The sequence below is a fragment of the Echinops telfairi genome, unplaced genomic scaffold, assembly GCF_000313985.2.
Source record: "Echinops telfairi isolate 266 unplaced genomic scaffold, ASM31398v2 ScPeMD7_31;HRSCAF=116, whole genome shotgun sequence".
In the NCBI taxonomy this organism is placed as follows: Eukaryota; Metazoa; Chordata; class Mammalia; order Afrosoricida; family Tenrecidae; genus Echinops; species Echinops telfairi.
The window spans coordinates 45,236,373-45,256,860 of record NW_022103928.1 but is presented as its reverse complement, the minus strand read 5'-3'; the positions used below and the strand labels follow the sequence as shown (position 1 = coordinate 45,256,860).

Genomic DNA, 20,488 nt, shown 5'->3' with positions numbered 1-20,488 from the left:
AATTTCCTGACCATCCTGTGTCTCCGTTTTCCTGTCCACAGGATCCCTGATGTGAGGCGGACTCCTTTCTGTACACAGTCGTCTTAATCCGGTGACAAGCACGCAGCCGGGCCAGCCCAGAGCTGGGGGTCCCGAGCCCGGCCCGGAGCGGCGGACTGCACGCGGGCGCACTGTGCCACAGCGCCGCGCCCCGGGTCCCGCCGCCTGCAGCGCCGGGCAGTGCCTGGGCGCGCGCCTCGGCGCGGGGGTTCTCTCCGCCCTCCCCGGGGCCGCGCACGTGGGCTGAAGGGCGCGCACGCAGGGGGCTGGCTTGCCCGCGGCGCGGGGGAAAGTTGAGTTGCGAGAAGTTAGGAACGGTGGGGGCGCGCCCCGGGGTGGGCACGGGGGCGTTGTCGGGAGCGCGTGAGGACTCCAGAGAAGTGGGGGAAAGTCCCTGAGACCCCGGGAGAGCGACGTCTCGAGCTAGCGGGTAAGCGGATAGGAGGTGGCGGGGGAGGGCCTGGGCCGCGGAGGGAGGAAGGGAGGGAGGGACAGGGAAAGGGGGAACCCGGGACTTGGGCGGGGAGGGAGTGGAAGTAAAGGAAAGGGCGGAAACTGGGGTTGGGGAGCCAGGTCTCAAGGAAAAGGATGGAGAGCCAAGCCGAGTGAGTGCATGCTGGTAGCCGGGATCCCGAGGTTGGCTGCTTTAGAGTATCCTAAAATGAAGGTGCCGCGCCCCCTGCCACCTGGAGTGGGTAATCTCAGGGAGGCGCTGCCACCCTTCTCGGACTTGGGTGAGCTCCAGACGACACCCCTGTCTAACGACTCTCCACTTTATCCTCCCAGTTCGTCCTGGCCACTCAGCGGGGGATGGGGGGGTTGCCTGAGGCTTCCGCCCTTGCCCCAGAGGGTTTGGAGGCGGAGCCGGGGGAGGGGGAGTTGAGGGGGGCCGGCAGGTCAGGCTAGGACCCGGGGTTAGACTATAGGGTGAGGATGGAGAAGACAAGCCCAAGAACTGACTCTGACTACTTGGGGGAGGGGGCCGAGTTGGCTGGGCGGGGTGTCTGTGCTTGGGGGTGGGGTGGGGAGGGCGCTGCCTGAAATCCAGGGATCTTTTCTTCCCTCCAGACCCACAACCAAGAACTGTGGAATGTGTGAATTCATTTTGGGGGTGGGGTGGCCCATGCTTAAATAGGGGTCGGGGTGCTAATCCCTTGGGAAGGGGGAGCAATGCTAATCCTCCGGGCCGGTCGGGGCTGGTCCCGGGAATGTGCCCCCACCCCGGATTATCGGCACTGATGCTCTGCACAGAAGCTGCATTGTGCTCTCCAAAGGCGGGGTGTGGGGGTGGGGTGTGGGTGTGTGTGTGGAGGGGGTATCAAAGGAGGAAGGGATGGTAGCTGAGCACATCCAGGGCACGGCCTACGGGGGAGGGGGGGGAGCACCCGCAGGTGCTCTGGACAGTCTCCCCACCCTCTTTCCCAGACTGGCGCCCCACCCCCACCCCAGCACACCTCACTATCTTACCGGAAGTACCCTGGCCTGAAGTTCTGGTTTGAGGGAGGGTAGGAGAGTGGTCAGCTGAGTTGGAAGCTGACCAGGAATGTGTCGCCCCAGGCTTCCCACCCTAGACTGACCCCTACTACGGGTCAGTATAATTGACCCTGCAACTGGCCTGTGTCTCCCCCAAATTCGCCATAAATTGGGCCTCTCAACTCCCAAAAACGGCGGTATTTCTATCTAATTAGTGCTTTAGGGACACCCCCCCCCAGCTTACCCCACGCTGAATGGGTATCCCGATTTGCACTTAATGCGCCTCTCCCTCCCTTTTCCCCTCCCACATTCCCAGAGTTATGCCCTCTCGGTTAACCCTACAGTCATGGTCAGGAGGGTGTGAGCCCTGCCACTCCACATTTTCCGCCCTAGGTTAGGGGGAGGAACACGATCTAGAGGGAACCTGCGCCCACCCCCTCCTTGCCCATCACGTGCCCCTCCTCCTGTATAAAACGGCCCTGCCTGTGTCTGTGGTCTGTGAGTTCATTTAGGTTTTTGCCCCTGCCCCACGGACGCTACTTTACCTCCTTTGCAAAGAGCCTTCGAGGAGACATAGGGCGTGGTGGTCCTGTCACCTGGGCCCAGTGCTCCAGGTGACCCCCTCACTGGAGCTTCTCCCTTCTCCCCCTCTCTGCCTCCTGTTGGTCCAAATGGCTGTCTTCTCTTGAGCACCTATCTGCTGCACTGTCTCACTCTGGTGGCAGGCCCCTTTCCCAGTGTGCTTGGTTCATGTTCTCGGCCTGCCCTTCCCTGGGATCCCTTCCGTTCCTGGGATCTGTTGCTCTCTAGTGGGGACCTCACGTCCTCTGCCATGTGCTTTCTCCCTCCTCATTCAGCTTGGTCTCTGGGCCTTCTGCGGCCTCCTTCCCCTCAGCCTGTTCCCTCTCCCATCTCTCTCGGCTGGTGCTTCCCTTTGAGTCATATAAACAGTGATCTGTTGGGCTCTTGCCACCTCTGAGGGCCACTGCAAGGCCCTACATAGTCCAGGAGGTCTTGATGCAGCAACTGGACCCATCTGGCCACTCAGAAGCCTCTTTGCAGAGCCTTTGTAGGGGGTGCAGATGTCCCTCCCCTTGGTGACCTGGCTCTCTCCTGTCCAGGTTATGCCTCCTCCCTGCTGTCCTGAAAGCCGCAGCGACAGTGAAAAGGGCTAAGATTTGATCATGAGCAGCGTCCCCCGGCGCCCCTCCTCAGGGGCAGACTCTTTCCACACAGTAAGTATTATGCACCCGCCCTCCAGTGGCTGTGGCCACAAGTCCCTTCGGTCTCAAGCCCCCAGAGGCGCTGTGTGTGTGTGTGTGTGTGTGTGTGTGTGTGTGTGTGTGCAGTTGGTTAGGGGACAGGATTCAGGCATCCATAGTGGACAACTGGAGGAGGTTGCTGGCGCCTCCCCCTCCCCCCAACTTAGATGTAGTAGAGTTTGAGAGACTTATAGTCCAGGGGAAGAGGATTGAGGCTCTTTTTCCTGGAGGTGTGTGATTAGCGGCCGCAGGAGAGGAACACCTGGGACCTTGGGTCCCTAACTCCAGCGATTTCGCTCTGACCCGACTTGGACGCCGCTTTCGCGAAAGAAATCTGGGCGGAGCACTTGTAGTTGTGTGCCCCCGCCCCCACCTCCGTGCACCTGGCCCGCCTCTGCCGGCTCCCACGTGGTAACCGCCCCACGTGGCCCCCTCCCGATTTTCCTTGGGAGTCTAATGATTAACCCTGATTGCCCCAGTCAGCCCCGTTATTGGTCACTTTGGCACGTGACTGGGAAGGGGCCCGGACAGGTCCCCTCCCCCTCCCTCCCCAGGTTCATCCTGGCCGACCATGGACTTCCTCTTGCAGCCTCAGGTGCGAGGGGTGTTCCAGACCCCACTTCCCTGCCCCAGGGCTTGCCCCTACACTTGCTCCCCACTCCTTGCTCCAGCGGGCTGCTTCCTGGGAGGCCTGGCGGAGCGCTCGGAGGGGCTGGGTCGAGCCGCGGGGATGGGCCTGGTCGCAGCCCTCCCCCCTCCCGCCCCTGTTTTCTCCTTTCCCACATCCCTACCACCTCCAGCTGCTACCGGCCCCACCTCCACCCCGTGTCTCCTCCACCCCCCACCCCCGAGACCCGCCCTTCTTCCAGCCCTCCGCCCCTTGTTCTTGGCTCTCAGGGCTGGCACCGCCATGGAGGGGGTTTCACACCCCCGCCCTTGGAGATCCCGATGCCCTTCAGATCCAGAAACCCTTGAGCAAATATTTGGTGGTGCCTGGAGCAGAGGCCAGCAGGGGGGTGGAGGGGGGGCCGGACCAAAGCTGCAGGGGCTAGGCAGCAAGCAGACTGCTGGCTAGGCTGAGCTTTCCCAAGGGCTGCTGCCGCTGCCGCCACGCCGCCGCCGCCGCCCGCCGCCGCCGCCGCCGGCACCGCAGTCGCTGCCCAGCCGCTGCGGGCCACTGCTGCTCTGCCCCCGCAGGATGACTCAGGTGGGGGAGTGGAAGCGGGGGAGGGGTGGGGCCAGGGCGCTGGCCGAGGGGCCGGCTTGGGCTTGGCTGGCGGGATTGCTTCAGTGGTGTATGGGTGAGCAGGGGCTCCACCAACCAGCCAGGCGATGGTGATGTGCAGAAGTTCCTGTCACCCCCTTCTGCCTGCCTCAGGCCAGTAGAGGTCCGTTAGCTCCACTGGATGGCCTGCCTCTAGAAGTTTTGTTTTGAGCTCTGCCGCTGTCTCCCCAGACCTAACGGGACTTTTGGCCCCAGCCTCTGCACCGGCAGACCAGGGCCGGGCCACACTACAGTTCTGCTGAGACCAAGGCACCCACAGAAGGTCCTTACACGTGCCTAGAACCGCCTGGCGGTCGTGGGTCACTGGGCTTGATGGCACCTGGAGGTGTGACTTGGGGGTGAGTCCCTGAGTCTGGTGTACCCCTTCTTCTCCCCAGCCAGAGCCAGAGAGCCTGAGCCCAGGGCCGCCTGGGTTCCCCGATCAGGAGGAAGATGAACTGCACCGGACGCTGGGTGTGGAGCGATTTGAGGAAATCCTCCAGGAGGCTGGGTCTCGAGGAGGCGATGAGCCGGGCCGAAGCTATGGGGAAGAAGACTTTGAGTGTGAGAAGGGCCGCTGGGGGCACTCAGGCTCAACTACCCAGCAAGGAGGAGCCTGGGGGCCTGGTGGGAGGGGCTAGCGCTATGGGGACCAAGATGACAGGGCAGGGAAGTTGTGCCTGCCAGCAGCCAAGGCCCCCTCCTCCCCGCAGACCACCGCCAGTCCTCCCACCACATCCATCACCCACTGTCCACCCACCTGCCTTCCGATGCACGCCGCCGCAAGATCCCCCAGGGTGCAGGGCGGAAACCTCGGAGGCGCCCTGGGGCTTCTCCCACTGGGGAGACCCCCACTATCGAGGAGGGTGAAGAAGATGAAGATGAGGCCGGTGAGGCTGATGGGGCCAGGGCACTTCCCCAGCCGTCCCCCACCCGAACACCATCTTTAGTGCAGGTGAGTGGAGGGGAAAGGGCCCTGGGGGCTGCCCACAGGGCTCCTGGCCCAGCCTGCTGACATTTGGCCCTTGCTCTAGTTCTTCCTCCAGGAGGATGATAGCAATGACCGGAAGGCCGAAAGGACCAGTCCCTCTCCTCCTCCACCGCTGGCCCACCAGGAGGCAGCTTCCTGGGCTACCAAAGGGGCCCAGACGGGGTGAGTGTGTGCCCCCTTTCAGTCAGCAAGTTCTCCCAAGCAGAACCTTCCTGTCCCACTTCAGGGGGTGTGGGGGAAAGTCATAGGCAGTGGGAAGTGAAAGACTGGCCAGCAGCAGCCAGCCGCGTCCGGGGAGGACACAGTTCTGCCAAGAGCTGTGGTGTGCAGTCAGTCAGCCTGACTTCCAGCAGACGGGGGGTGCAAATCCTCGCTCTGCCTCAGCTCGGGCTGTCTGTGTAGGTAACGCAAACTTTTGGAGCCTGGTTTGCTTGTCTATAAACCAAGACCAACAGACCTTTCGCACAGCGGCAGTGAGTGTTAAGGAGAGTGGCGTGAATGAAGGGTCTAAGTGTTTGGTCCGGGACAGAACAGAACTCATGTTTCCCCCTCCCCGTGCCCCTCTCGGGCTCAGAGCCACATCCAGCATTGGATCAGGCACCGGACTGGGTGACCTCCAAGCACCCTCTGGGGCCCCATGGCCTGGAGAGGAACAGGAGACCTGCTCCTTGTCCTTGGGAAGTTGCCAGTACACTCCAGTTGGAAACCAAGTGTAGCCATGTGAAATGGCACCAGAACAGGTGTCTGTGTGGGCCGACCTGATTCAAGCCGTGTTAGCACCCGCAGCGATAGGCACGTGGAGGTGTTAACCAGAGAAGGCTTCCTGGAGGAAATCACTTTGAACTAGATCTCAAAGTCAGCCCTGCCCCGTATCTGTTGTTATCTGGGTACCAGGGAGTGGGAAGGACTTTGGGGAAGGGAAGGACTTGCCACCCACCTCCAGGGAGGGCACAGGTGTGCTGCGAGACGTGGTGTGCTACAGACCTGGGGCCAGAGCCTTCAAGGGGACGGAGGGGGGGGGGCTTCAGCAGAAAGCACAGCATTTAACAATTTGTTGAGCTGGCATGGAAGGTGAGTGCCTGCAGAGAAAACCTGTGGGGGCCAGGGGGGAGGTTGCCAGGGAGGGATACCTGGGCTTAGAAACTAGCAAGGCTTTAAATACCAAGGAGAGAGGTTTCGACGTGATATGGTAAAAAGCAGTAGCCCCTTCGGATGGCAGCAAGAGAGAAGGCTTTCTAGTTTGAGAAAAAGAAATCGAAGATGGTATTTGTAAGGGACAAGGAATTCATAGGATTTTCACCGGGCGGTGAGGTCAGTGGGGAAGGCACTTTCTCCAGGGACAAAGGCCACATTCAGCACTTTTATTCCATTTCATTAGAGATGAAACCTGCAAGGCCCCTTGGGTAGGGGTGTGCTGGGGCAGGGGAAATCCACGGGAGACGACTTGTGACGAGCCAGGTTCCACCCTGGGCACTTTCCAGAGTCTCACAGCACCCAGCACCCCTGAGCTCAGGCTTCTGCTCCATTTTCCTGGTGAGGAATTTATGGTCAGAGAGATCTTGAGTGATTATCAGGGTTGCGTAGCCCGTAAATCGAGCAGTCAGGATTTAAATCCTGGAGGTCAGTTTCCACACGCACAGTATACAAGAGTCAGACTCTGGACGGGGTGAGCCGATGCGGTCCCATTCCGCTTTTCATTTCCCTGCCTGGGACTCCTGGCGGTGGGGAGGAGGCTGCCTTTCCATCCGTCCCCCGTCCCGGCTGACAGCTGCCCTGTCCTTCCAGAGCTCAAGTGGAAGAAGTGGTGCCTGTAGCCAGTGCCACAGCAGGTGGCGACGACGGGGGCGCTTCCGGGCGTCCCCTGACCAAAGCCCAGCTCGGGCATCGCAGCTACAACCTTCAGGAGAGGAGGCGCATCGGGAGCATGACTGGAGTGGAGCAGGCACTGCTGCCCCGGGTCCCGACAGACGAGAGCGAAGCCCAGACGCTGGCCACTGCAGACCTGGATCTCATGAAGAGTGAGTGCTAGTGCCCAGGCCGAGGCTCGTGGCAGTGGGGAGAGGAGTAGGGGTAAAGGGGAAGCCCCACCCGAACCCCTTCTCTCTCCTAGGCCACCGGTTCGAGGATGTTCCTGGGGTGAGGCGGCACTTGGTTCGGAAGAATGCCAAAGGATCTGTGCCAGGCAACCGGGAAGGGAAGGAGCCTGGGCCCACCCCTCGGGCCCGGCCTCGAGCCCCGCACAAGCCCCACGAGGTACTGTGACCTGCTTCAAGTGCTTCTGTTAGCTCCTTATCCACTTTTCCCCGCGAGCTCCCTCCGCCTTCCTCTCAGAGAAGCGGTCCTGTTTGGCATGGGGTTGGTCCTTCACGCTTGTACACTGCTCACGGGCACATCTCAGAGGTCCCGTCCACAGCGCGGGCATTGTTGACGTGCACGTCATGGCACTTGTCTTGACAGAGAGTGAGCCGTGAGGTCTTTGAGGAAGAGGAGACACCCTTTGTGATTAGAACAAAAGTCCCCATAGTTCAGCAGTCGTGCCCTGTATGTCTGCCCATGCACACCCACCTCACCACGCTACCTTCGCGTTGGTTCAGACTCGTAGCAAACCTGTTAGAAGCCCTCGTGGGTTTCTAAGACGGTGACTCTGTATGGGAGTAGAAAGCCGCCTCTTTGTCCTTCAAAAGGCTGTGGAAAAATGCCATTATCTTTCCATTCCATTTTTCAACCAACTTTTTGAAGTCTCCGTGAGAGAGAGAGAGAGGGGGACAGAGAGAGATTCTGGTGATGATGGTTAAGTACTTAACCATTAGCCAAAAATGTCGTGGTGCAAACTCACCAGCTGCTCTGTGGGAGAAAGGACTCCTGATGATCTGCTCCCATAAAGATTAAAAATCGAAACCAAACTCACTGCCATCGAGTCTATGCTGACTCATAGCAACCCTGTAGGATGGGGGTAGAACTGCCCCTGTGGGTTTCTGAGATCATAACTCTTTACGAGATAGAAAAGCTCGGTCTTTCTCCCACAGCGGCTGGTGGTTTCAAACTGCTGACCTTGCAGTTAGCAGCCCAGTGCGTGACCACCATGCCCCAAGGCTCCTCCCATAAAGATTATAGCCTAGAAAAAAGCCAGTGGGACAGTTCTCTGTCATATGAGATCACCATGAGTCAGCCTTGATTTGATAATGGTACCCAACAATATCATTACATAGATATGGTGACCGTGGAACATAACTCAGAGTTGAGCACCATCCTAATTTTAATTCACAGAACAGCCCTTTGAGGTGGGTATGAGCAGCCCCGTTTTACAGACAGGGAGAGCTATGTCTCCAATCGGTTAGTGACTTTCCCAAGGTCCCCTGTTCTACTAGATACCTGAGCCTGTGCACTGTCCGCGGTGCTATGCCTCCTTCGTCCCTACGACTTTCTCGGGGACCAATCTCTGGGGACCACCTCTGGTTCTGCATCCTGAGATGCCCTCTCATGTGACCCTCAGGTGTTTGTGGAGTTGAATGAATTGCTGTTGGACAAAAACCAAGAGCCTCAGTGGAGGGAGACGGCTCGCTGGATCAAGTTTGAGGAGGATGTGGAAGAGGAGACCGAGCGCTGGGGGAAGCCCCATGTGGCCTCGCTGTCCTTCCGAAGTCTCCTGGAGCTCCGCCGGACCTTGGCCCATGGTAACTGCCCCGCACACTGCCCTCCTCACCCCCACCAACTTTGCCTCAGGATGTCCTCTCTTCATAGGCCCTGTTCGCTGAGAACCAGATGGCCAAACGCCCCTCGAATTGGTTTTGCACAACCTGGTATATAGCATCACCAGCACCCAGGAGGCACTTGGCCGGCTGATCAGGCCCGTTGTTGGGTGATTTCAGAGTAGGATTCACTCATTGATGTAGCATTTTCAGACAACTGAACTGGTGGTTACACTGCCTGCGACCCGCAAGGTTGGCCATTTGAAACCACCAGCCGCTGTGTTCGAGAAAAAGGGGGCTTTCTACTTTTGTAAAGAGTTAGCAGTCTCGGAAAGGCACAGCGAGGTCACTATGCATCGGCGTCGACTCCATGGCAGTGAGTTTTTGAGAGGCTAGTGTATTTGGGGTGCTAAGATGTTTAAAGTTTGGATGGGAGACTGAGACGCTTGGCAGGCCTCGTCTCCATCCTGAGATACGATCTGAACTGGGAAGCTGTTTAAACTTGACTGACTGGTCATAGACGTCAGGGCTTTAGAGCCCTTGTGCCCAGTGTTTCTATTGGCTTGTTCCCTCCTCCTCGTTGGGTGGTTGGGTGTTTGCTTACTCCCTATATCTGTCGGGAGGCCTGTTTCTAAGTAGATGAGGGCCCGGAAACTTCCTCTCAGAGTTTCCTAACCTAAGAGGAAATAGGCTCTGCTTGAGGGTTGAGGGCTTGTCTAGAGATGCAGTGCCAAAGTTCCAACAGCTTCATCACCAGGCCTTATGACCTCTCTGCTGTCTGTCCCAGCGCTGTGGGTCTCCCGTGTCCCCAAAAGTTAACTTCACCAATAAAACTTTATCGTGATCAAATATATCGCACACAAAAATGGCGCGACAATCACTCTGAGATGCAGGCACAGGGCCTACATTTGCCGTATCGGGCAGAAGTCCTCATGATCTGTGTATCAGAGATTTTCCTCTCCCCCCACAGGAAGCTAGGACATCGTAAGAAGTGACCCCCCCATACACGGTTCATGTGAGTGGGGTCATAATTGTCCGTTTGGGACTGACTTGTTGCACAGAGCACGGTGGCTTCTGCATTGACCCGTGTCCGATGGCACGTATCAGACTTCGTTTTCCTCTGTGGCCAACTAACGTTTTATCGTGTGCATGTGTGTGCTACACTGTGTTTCTCCGGTCCCGTGCTGGCGAATGCTTACGTAGGTTGTTTCCATCTTTTGGCTCCCGTGAGATCTGCTGCAAATGAGCATGGGGGTGCGTGTATCGGAACGCCTGCTGTGAATTCTTCCAAGGACATAGCAGGCGTGGAATTGCCGGGTCGTGACCATTCTGTTTGGTTTTTTAGTATTTTATTTTTATTAGGATTATTTTTTTTCAATTCTGTTGGTTAACACAGGTGATACATCCATTCTGTGTATTAACTCTTTCGGAAAGTGCTGGACAGTTTTCCACACTGCCTGTACCACCGGGCATTCCCACCAACACCGCAGAGGGTTGGTTACCTGTGTCTCCACATCTTTGCCCTCACTTGTTGGTGTCGGTGTTTCTGTTCATAACTATCCCCGGGGGAGGGAAGTCGTGTGTCACTGTGGTTCTGATTTACGTTCTTTCCCACCCAGTGAAGCACTCGTCGTCAAAAGGTCGCGCCCTGTGTGCAGCCGCTCTGGTCTGCACCCACGGGGTGTCGGTGAGTCAGAACCGACTGACCGCAGCATCAACTGATCCTATGGAATGCCTTTGTATGTGCTCTTGCTTGGCTTCTCGGAGAGCTGTCTACTGAAACCCATCGCCCCTGTGTTCATCGGGGTGCTTGTCTTTGTGTTACTGGGGGGTTTCAGCTCTTGATACGTTCTGGGTATTAAGCACTTACCAGCTCTCTGGGGGCCAGCTATTTTCCCATTCCGTAGATGGTGGCTCCACTTTCTTGGTTAAATACACAGGTGTTCTTGATTTGGATGAAATCCATTTTACACGGTGTTTTGTGGTGCGTGCTTTGATGTTGCACAAGCCAGCTTAGGAGGACTAAGATGCCCGTCGTCTGATGCCAAATGGTGAGGTGGATAACCCACCCCAATCATACCCCACCTGTGCCTGGCAGCAAGCTCGCCTTCTCTTTGCTGCTCAGCTCAGTCTCCAGCTGCCCACTCTTCCCGTTCTCAGTCCTAGCCAGCTAGTGCTAGATCTTTGGGGACTAGCTGAACGCTTGGTAGTCCACATGACTCCCTCCACTTCCGACCGGCCAGCCCCCAGTTTAGGATTTTCCGCTACCTGCTCAGAGTACCTACTACAAACCTGGGAGCCCACATGCTCCCCTTCAGATCAGTCGACTCCCCTGCTCCTCTGTCTGGGAATTAGCTGGAATGACTCACAGAACTGTGATAATAGCTTTAATGTACCGACAACAAAAAGGATACCAATCAGGGAACTGGATGAGCTCTGAGAGAGGTCACAGGGCAGAGCTTCTGTGTTCCAAAGAGGGAGACACTGTCTTCTATGAATGCCACCCGACGCCACGTGAGAGTTCATCCCCAGTGTGTCCTCTGCGGCCATTATTGCTTACGGCATGCCGGGAAGCTTAGCTAACATTAGGCACCCGAGGCGGTCCCTCTGGGCTTGGTCAGCCCCCATTTCTTAGCCTACATAGAACTGAAAACAAGGGCCGAATTGCTGTCTGCCCAAACTGGTTCACCCTTGCTGGGGATTGGCGTTTTTACCCCAGATATACTAAATCAGAATCTTTTTCAACAAAATCCCTTAAGAGTCAGCCGGAAGCGTTATCACGACGCCTGTTCTGAGTCAGTATGTCTGGGGTGGAAGCACCGGTCCCCAGCAGGTGGGCCAGTCTGAATGCCTTCGTTTTCTGAGATGAATGTACAGGGGTCTAAGAATCTGTTGTCAAAAGCAAGTTTCCAAAGCATGCTCCCCGTTCTCCGGTTTGGGCCTTGACGTTTACGTCCTTGATCCATTTTGAGTTGGTTTTGATACATGGTGTGAGCTATGGATCCAGTTTCCCTCTTGGGCATTGGGCTATCCCACTTGTCCCTGCCCCGTTTATTGAAGAGACTGTTTGTTCTCCATTCATGAACTTGTGGAGCATCAGTTGACCATGGATTTATTTCTGACCTCTCAGTTCTATTCCACTGTTCACTATGTCTGTTTCTCACCAATGCCAAACTGTTTTGCTTACTGACGCTTTAACACAGAACACTGGATATCGGCAGAAGTGTGAGCCCTCCTCCTTTGGTTTTTTTTCCGAGATGGTTTGGCTGTTTGGGGCCATTTCTAACTCCATATGAATCGGAGTACTGACTACTCGGTAGCTTTTTTTTTTTTAATAATTTTTTATTGTGAATTAGATGGGGGTTTAAATTTCACATCAGGTTTTCTTTAATCATCTTATTGGGGACTCTTACAACTCTTATTACAATCCATACATTGATTGCACCAGATATATTTGTACATATGTTGCCATCGTTCTTTTCTAGACATTTACTTTCCATTGAGCCCTTGGATCAGCTCTTCTCCGCCCCACCCCCCACCCCCAACCTCTTGGTCCTTGATAGATTATAGATTGTGCATTATGTTCATATCTCACACTGACCACTGTCTCCCTTCGCCTCTGGTTTCTGTTGTTCTTCCCCCTGGAGGGGTGTGTGTGGTTATGTGCCATTCACTGCGATCCGGACCCCCTTCCTCCCCACCACTTCCCCCCTTCCCCCTACCCTTTTGGTATCGCTATTCCCAGTCCTGTTCCTGGATTCCGTGTGTTGTGAGCTTTATCTCTTGTCTGTACCGATGTACATGCTCTGGTCCAGTTCAGAGTGGGAAGCAGCACTGGGGTCATGATAGTGGGGGGTGAGGAAGCCTCAAGGAACCTGAGGAATATTCCGTGATTCATTGGGGCTTTCAGAACAGTTTTATATTCAACAATGTAAAACGATTTATCAAACTCCCCAATAGCTTGCCCCCGCCCCCCCGCCCCCCCTGGATTTCTCGCCACCCTTTTGTGGAATACTATCTTCCCCTTCACCCAAGTTAATACCTGTCCACCTTTCTAGCCTATTGCTTCATCTTTCTTTCTTTGCCCTCACTCCCTCCGTAACCGTCAAAGTCATTTTCCTTTGATATGAAAACCTTTGTCTTGATTTTTTTCTTTATAACCACGGGATCTCCGTTGTTTCTGTCTCCCTGCTGTTGTGAGCAGCGCTGCAGTGAACGCGCACATGCAGGGGTCTGTTTGTGTTGTACACATCAGGGTGTTAAACCAGCAAAGGGGATGGTGGGTTGTCTGGAATTTTTCTGTGCAGTTGTTTGAGGCAGTGCCCTGCTGTTCATAGTGGCTCCACGTCGTCACAGTCCCACGAGCAGTGTCTGAGGCTCTAATTCCTCTCCAGTGTTTGTTATTTTCACTTTTCCCTCAACTTTGTTAATGCTGCCAGGGTAAGGTGGTAGGAATCTCACCGTTGTTGTTTTGATTTGCATCTCTCAGATGGCTTAGTGACGGTGAGCCTTTCTTCATGTTTGTGGGCCATTTGGATATCTCCTGTGGGCCATTTGGTCTGCCCATGTCCTTTACCCATTTTTAATTGGGTTATTTATCTTTTTCTTGTTGAGGTGTTGCGGTTTTCTGTAAACTTTCAGATTAGTCCCTTGTTCCTTGTGTCTTTGCCAAAAAAATGTCTCCCCGTCTGTGGGTTCTCTTTTGACTCTCTGGATTGAAGTCTTTTTATGAACATACATGTCTTGTTTTTCGTAGGCTCAGTTATCTGTTTTGTTTTCTGTGTGATTTTTGTTTTGTTTGTTTTGTTTCTGTTATGGCTGGTTGTATGTTCATGCGACCTGTATAAGAGTCCTTAAATTTGTCCCTATTTTCTCATTAATGATCATTGTAGCTCTGGGATGTACACTTAGGTTTTTAATCCATTTTGAGTTTGTTTTGGTACATGAGTGAGGTATGAGTCCTGTTTCATTACTCTGCATATGGAGATCCAATTTTTCAGCATCATTTGTTGAAGCTATACTTTCGTCTCATTTAATATTTTTCAGCCTTTTGTCGAAGATCAGTAGTCTGTGTATAGGTAGATGAATTATTCTGTGCCGTTGGCCTACATATCTATCATTGTACCAATACCAGGCTGTTTTGACCATTGTGTAATAGTGTTGTTTTTTTGTGTGTGTGGTCTAGAAGTGAGAGGCCTCCTAGTGCCTTGCTTATCCTAGGTCTCTTGCCAATCCACGTAAAGTTGGTGATTAGTTTCTCCATTTCTTGAAATGCTACTGGGCTTAGGATTGTAAATACTTTATATTTATAGATTGCTTTGGGTGGGATATTAACATTTTCACAATGTTAAGCCTTCCTATCCATGAACATGGAATATGCATCCATTTATGGAAGTCTTGATTTTTTGTAGTAGGGCTTTGTAGGTTTGCTTTTTGTTTTGTTTGTTTTTTGGGTGCAAGTCTTTTGATTCTCTGGTTAGGTCTGTTCCTAAGTATTTCATCTTTAAGGTGGCTATTTTATATGGTATTATTTTCCTGAGTTTCTTTTCAGAGTGGTTAGTAAATAAGAATCTGATTTTTTGTATATTGATCTTGTACCCTGCCACATTGCTGAATCTTTCGATTGTTTCCAATCGAAATTTTTGTCGTCTTTTGAAGTTTGCCACGTATAGAATCATCTCATCTGCAAAGAGAGTTTTACTTTTTCGCCAAGTTAGATACCTTTGATTTCTTTTTGTTGGCTAAGACTCTGGCTAAATCTTCCAGGACCGTGTTGAGTAAGAGTAGTTCATGATCAAGGGCATCCTTGTCAGGTGTCCATTCATAAAGAGAGTGCTTTCAGTCTTTTCTCCATTGAGTGAGATGCTAGCCCTCGGTTTTACATATATGGCCTTTATCCTTTGTCGTGTTGAGTGATTACCCTTCTATTCCTGTTTGTGGTTTTTATCAGGAATGAGTGTTGGGTTTGATCAAATGCCTTTTCTGCATCCATTGATATGATCATGTAGTTCTTATTTTTCATTTATACGGTGGACGACATCGTTCTTCTAATGTTGCACCATCATTGCATGCCTTACCTACTTGAATGAGCGAGATGTTTTGGTTTTGTTTGATGATGCTTGTAACTTCTTTATGAAATGGTAGGTCTAGCAGACTTACCAGCATGAAAAGGGATGGAGGAGCGGTTCAGTAAGCAACTCTTGGCTTTGGTAACTGCAGGGGGTAGCTGAGATGCCTGGGGCAGAGAGAAGCTCGCTCTCTATGGCTAAACAGCCACCTTGTGGACAAGGCCACACATTGCCTGTGTCTTGTTCTAGGGCAGAACTAGATTCTAGAGTGAATGTCCAAGAGAGGCCTAAGGTGACGAGCAGTTTAGGTTGGATGGGCTACCGGGGAAGTCCCAGTAGGTTGGTCTCATAACCTCTCTGATCATTGAGCTTTTATGGTGTGGATGAGCATAAGGAAATACTGAGGCCAGAGAGGTGGTGTGCCTGCCGGCCTTTGACCCCAGAGCCAGATGCGAGCCTCATGGATTGCACGGAGCCAGGCTGCCCCCTATCCAGCCCTGACTTCCGGATCCAAGAACCCCAGCCGTACCATGCTGTCCTTATTTCAGGGGCTGTTCTCCTGGACCTGGACCAGCAGACCCTACCTGGCATAGCCCATCAGGTAGTGGAGCAGATGGTCATCTCTGATCAGATCAAGGCCGAAGACAGAGCCAACGTACTGCGGGCTCTGCTGCTGAAACACAGGTGAAGTCCTGCCTGGGGAGGACGGCTTTTGACTCTTTCCCTGATCGGACTACCAGCTCTCAGCTCTTCACTGCCCTCTGCCTCACCAGCCACCCGAGTGACGAGAAGGACTTCTCCTTTCCCCGGAACATCTCCGCTGGCTCCCTGGGCTCCCTGCTGGGTCATCACCATGGCCATGGTGTGGAGAGCGACCCCCACGTCACCGAGCCACTCATTGGCGGTGTTCCCGAGACCCGGCTGGAGGTGGAGCGCGAGGTGAGGGGAAGACGGGGCTCCACCGCCTGGTCAGGTCCTGGGGGTGCCTAGCTGGGCTGGACTGAACTCCGCTCCCTCTGCTCTTCCCGCAGCGGGAACTGCCTCCCCCAGCCCCACCTGCTGGCATCACTCGCTCCAAGTCCAAGCATGAGCTGAAGCTGCTGGAGAAGATCCCAGAGAACGCAGAAGCAACAGTGGTACTTGTGGGTATGTGGGGCGAGAGTCCAGGGCAGGGGTGGCTTTGGCGTGGCTGGCAGACCTTCAGGCACAGGCTCTGTGGAGCGCCCAGTCTGTCTTGGATCCTGCTGCCCCGCCTTTACCCATGACACCCATCTCCCTAGGATGCGTGGAGTTCCTGTCCCGCCCTACCATGGCCTTTGTTCGACTGCGGGAGGCAGTGGAGCTGGATGCAGTTCTCGAAGTGCCTGTGCCCGTGCGCTTCCTCTTCTTGCTGCTGGGCCCAAGCACCGTGAACATGGACTACCATGAGATTGGCCGCTCAATCTCCACCCTCATGTCCGACAAGGTGAGTTTGCCCTCCTCCCTGGACACTGCCTGGGCCCTGGAGCCCCGACTACCCACCTTATCCAGTCTTGGGGTTTCAGGGGGGTTGGGGAGGAAGCCCTTGCCCTTTGGGGGCTCCACTGACCCCGGTCCTGCCTTGGCAGCAATTCCACGAGGCAGCGTACCTGGCAGATGAACGGGAAGACCTGCTAACAGCCATCAACTCCTTTCTGGACTGCAGCGTGGTGCTGCCGCCCTCCGAGGTGCAAGGCGAGGAGCTGCTGCGCTCGGTGGCTCACTTCCAGCGCCAGATGCTGAAGAAGCGGGAGGAGCAGGGCCGGCTGCTGCCCCCCAGGGCTGGGCTGGAGCCCAAGTCAGCCCAGGACAAGGGTACGGGCCGGCACGGGGCCTGGGGTTGGCACAAGTGCCGCAGGGTTGGTGCAGGGGGGCCTTGCCTCGGGGGTGGGGTGAGGGGTGGGCGGGAGAAGCATCTGCCAAGTCCCTGATGGAAGCCTGGATTGCAGCGCTCCTGCAGATGGTAGAAGCAGCGGGCACAGCCGAAGACGATCCCCTTCGGCGCACAGGCCGGCCCTTCGGGGGCTTGATCCGTGACATTCGCCGCCGCTATCCCCACTACCTGAGTGACTTTCGAGACGCCCTCGACCCCCAGTGCCTGGCAGCTGTTATCTTCATCTACTTTGCCGCCCTGTCTCCTGCTATCACCTTTGGTGGACTGCTGGGTATGGGGGAGCGGCTTTGAGGGGGCGGGAGGATGGGCCAGAGACGGACTCAGGCTGACAGACTCCGGGCGGGTTCTGCCCTCCAGGAGAGAAGACCCAGGACCTGATAGGGGTGTCGGAGCTGATCATGTCCACGGCGCTCCAGGGGGTGATATTCTGCCTGCTGGGTGCACAGCCGCTCCTGGTGATTGGCTTCTCAGGGCCCCTGCTGGTCTTTGAGGAAGCCTTCTTCACGGTAAGGGCCCAGCAAGGGGTCCAGAGGCTGCTCCCGGTGGGATGCCCCTCTGCCCCGTGGCTCTGACCTGACCGGACCCTCCTGCGCCCCAGTTCTGTCACAGCAATAACTTGGAGTACCTGGTGGGCCGCGTGTGGATCGGCTTCTGGCTGGTGCTTCTGGCCTTGCTCATGGTGGCTCTGGAGGGCAGCTTCCTGGTGCGCTTTGTCTCCCGATTCACCCAGGAGATCTTCGCCTTCCTCATCTCCCTCATCTTCATCTACGAGACCTTCTACAAACTGGTGAAGGTGGGCAGGCTCTGCTGAGCACTGGGCGGGGCTTCAGGACCAGAAGGAGCCAGGTGGAATCCTGTCCCTTCTGCCCAGATTTGAGGCCAGGGCTTCACATGGAACTCCAGAGGAAGGATTTTTCTTCCTCTTGCCCCTCCACCACCTCCTTCCCCGTCTCCTACACACACACACACACACACACACACAGGCTTCAGGTCAATCATTCAAAACGTAATCATTTTAATACCATGGGTTTTCATGACATTCTTGTGTCAAATGCCACTCTGTACAGAAGTACCAAGAGAGCAAGGCCCTGATGCCCATTGTCACAATTGGGTATGACACAACCACGTCTGTTTGATGGGTCTTCAAGGAGACCCGCCACCCGAGCCAGGAGTCCTGCTTCTTTCTTCAGAATCTCCCTGGAGTCACACTGCCCTACTGCCTTCCTGAAGCAGGCTACGCCCCCGACCCCTTTCCCTCTTAGCTCTAGTCAGTTGGCAATGCCCAGAGCCCCATCAGGCTCTGTGGCCCGGCGGCCCGGCTGCTCTCTTCCCCACTCCTGGGGCCCAGCTGAGTGAAGACCTGGGCTCCCTGACCGAGGCTCTCATGGTCGTCTTGTCCCCTCCGCAGATCTTTCAGGAACACCCACTCCATGGCTGCTCCATCTCTAACAGTTCAGAGGCCAGTGGTGGTGGTGAAAATCAGACGGAGGCAGATGTAGTGCTGGGGCCGGGGAACGGGAGCTCAGCCTGGCAGCCTGGGCAGGACAGACCCAAGGACCAGCCCAACACAGCCCTGCTGTCACTGGTGCTCATGGCCGGCACCTTCTTCATTGCCTTCTTCCTGCGCAAATTCAAGAACAGCCGGTTCTTCCCTGGCCGGGTGTGTGGGCTGGAAAGCTGAAGGGCGTGTGGGGGAGGGTGCCAAGGGGTGGGCCAAGAAAGTCCGGGGCGGCCGGCCTCTGAGCATCCTTGCTGCTCTCAGATCCGGCGGGTGATTGGTGACTTCGGCGTGCCCATTGCCATCCTCATCATGGTGCTCGTGGATTACAGTATTGAGGACACCTACACACAGGTGAGGGAGGCCGAGCCAGGTAGCCAGTGGGGAGTGCTGCCTGAGACTGGACTGCCACTGCTGCCACCCCAACCCAGAGCCTCTTGTGAAGCTAGAGGCTAGGTGGACACCGAGCTTGTGCCTGGGACGCCCTCGGCACTGTCTGTGCCCACCCCACCCTCCCACCCCTATCTGCCCTCCCTTCTGCAGAAGCTGAGTGTGCCCAGCGGGTTCTCGGTCACAGCCCCAGAGAAACGGGGCTGGGTCATCAACCCCCTGGGGGAGTCGAACCCATTCCCCGTGTGGATGATGGTGGCCAGCCTGCTGCCTGCCATCCTGGTCTTCATCCTCATCTTCATGGAGACTCAGATCACCACGTGAGTGCTCCTGTGGACAGCCAGGGTAGGGGGGCTGGGCGGAAGGAGAATAGCTGGGGTTGTGAAAAGGGAGGGAGCCGCAGGCCAGGCTGTGGGACCCGGCCTTGGACGATGAGCTGCCGAAGCTGAATGGACCTCAGAGGGCCTTGGGTGCAGGCTGGCTGCTGGCGGGACGGTGTCAGCCTGTGTAAAGTCCCTCTGCGTATGTGAGTGTCGGAAGCACAAGGTGGAACCTGAGTGGCCGGCCTGGCAGTGCCTGCTGGAGCTGTGTGCTCTGAGGGTGCGAATCCTCTGGTCCGGGGTAGGGAAGTCGGACAGGGTGACTGGCTGGAGTGCTGGGGAGACAAGGTGGCCTGCTGAGCCAGCCGCGCACACAAGTCCAAGTGAGCTCTCTCGCCTCCAGACTGATCATCTCCAAGAAGGAGCGGATGCTACAGAAGGGCTCTGGCTTTCACCTGGACCTGCTGCTCATTGTGGCCATGGGCGGCATCTGTGCCCTCTTTGGCTTGCCCTGGCTGGCTGCTGCCACCGTCCGCTCTGTCACACATGCCAACGCACTCACTGTCATGAGCAAGGCTGTGGCGCCTGGGGATAAGCCCAAGATCCAGGAGGTCAAGGAGCAGCGAGTGACAGGACTGCTGGTTGCCCTGCTTGTGGGTACGTGCCCCTCTTGCCTACTTTTCCCAGCAGAGGCCCTGGCAGGAGGGGCATCCCGAGCCAACCGCTTCTCTTTGTCTCTCAGGCCTCTCCATAGTGATTGGAGACCTGCTTCGGCAAATCCCATTGGCTGTACTCTTTGGGATCTTCCTGTACATGGGCGTTACCTCCCTTAATGGGATCCAGTTCTATGAGCGGATGTACCTGCTGCTCATGCCGCCCAAACACCACCCAGATGTCACCTATGTCAAGAAGGTAAGACCCCTTCCCCAAGGACACCCCCCCTGCCACGCCCCAGGCCTCTGCCCAGCCTAGTTTACTAGTGTAGCCCAGCAGCCTAGGCTCTGGCAAGCACCCACAGGTGCCTCCTTCACCACCTCCAGGAACTGGGGCTGGAGGCTCCTATAGAAACCTGAACTCATCAGTCTCCCCTGCATCCTATCACCAGGTCCGGACCCTCCGTATGCACCTGTTCACAGCCCTGCAGCTGCTCTGCCTGGCCCTGCTCTGGGCTGTCATGTCCACAGCGGCCTCCCTCGCCTTCCCCTTCATCCTCATCCTCACAGTGCCACTCCGCATGGTGGTGCTCACCCGCATCTTCACCGAGCGAGAGATGAAATGTGTAAGGATATCCCCTGGCCCCGCTTGTGCCCTCCTTTCCCACAGTGCCCAGAGAGTCCTGACACCCATCCTCTTCTCCCACAGCTGGATGCGAATGAGGCCGAGCCGGTGCTTGATGAGCGGGAGGGTGTGGATGAATACAACGAGATGCCCATGCCTGTGTAGTCGCTGGTTGGAAGGATCAGCCCGAGCGAGAGATGGAGAGAGGGACCAGGGGATTGCCACCCAATCCTTCCTCATTTTTATTTAAGTGAATAATTTAAAGTCCTCACCCCTGCAGTAAAGTGCTTCGGCCCTGGCTTCT

At 55.8% G+C, this 20,488-nt stretch overlaps 1 protein-coding gene across 3 annotated transcripts; it reads left to right on the top strand.

The window, feature by feature from the left end:
* Positions 1-340: 340 nt before the first annotated feature.
* SLC4A2 (solute carrier family 4 member 2) lies at positions 341-20,482 on the top strand. Of its 3 annotated transcripts, none has more exons than XM_004702315.4 (23): positions 341-469; positions 2,634-2,747; positions 4,437-4,602; positions 4,752-4,993; positions 5,073-5,191; positions 6,815-7,047; positions 7,140-7,282; positions 8,523-8,703; positions 15,335-15,470; positions 15,560-15,725; positions 15,818-15,932; positions 16,067-16,251; positions 16,394-16,619; positions 16,754-16,969; positions 17,056-17,204; positions 17,297-17,491; positions 18,107-18,358; positions 18,461-18,550; positions 18,740-18,906; positions 19,310-19,563; positions 19,649-19,818; positions 20,012-20,185; positions 20,269-20,482. In XM_004702315.4, the coding sequence occupies exons 2-23, from the start codon at positions 2,697-2,699 to the stop codon at positions 20,347-20,349; spliced, it is 3,711 nt and encodes a 1,236-aa protein (XP_004702372.1). In that variant the 5' UTR covers positions 341-469; positions 2,634-2,696; the 3' UTR covers positions 20,350-20,482. The 3 variants fall into 3 exon arrangements, with proteins under 3 accessions (XP_004702372.1, XP_045145730.1, XP_045145731.1); XM_045289795.1 differs by having other exon boundaries at positions 16,742-16,969; XM_045289796.1 differs by lacking the exon at positions 341-469 and adding an exon at positions 709-773 and having other exon boundaries at positions 16,742-16,969.
* The last annotated feature ends 6 nt before the right edge of the window (positions 20,483-20,488 follow it).

Excerpts from the sequence above, each read along its gene's own strand:
- SLC4A2 (XM_045289795.1), top strand. The coding sequence starts at position 2,697 with ATGAGCAGCGTCCCCCGGCGCCCCTCCTCAGGGGCAGACTCTTTCCAC. Across the intron at positions 8,704-15,334 it reads CCGCCGGACCTTGGCCCATG|GGGCTGTTCTCCTGGACCTG; the intron begins GTAACTGCCCCG and ends TCCTTATTTCAG. Across the intron at positions 19,819-20,011 it reads ATGTCACCTATGTCAAGAAG|GTCCGGACCCTCCGTATGCA; the intron begins GTAAGACCCCTT and ends TCCTATCACCAG.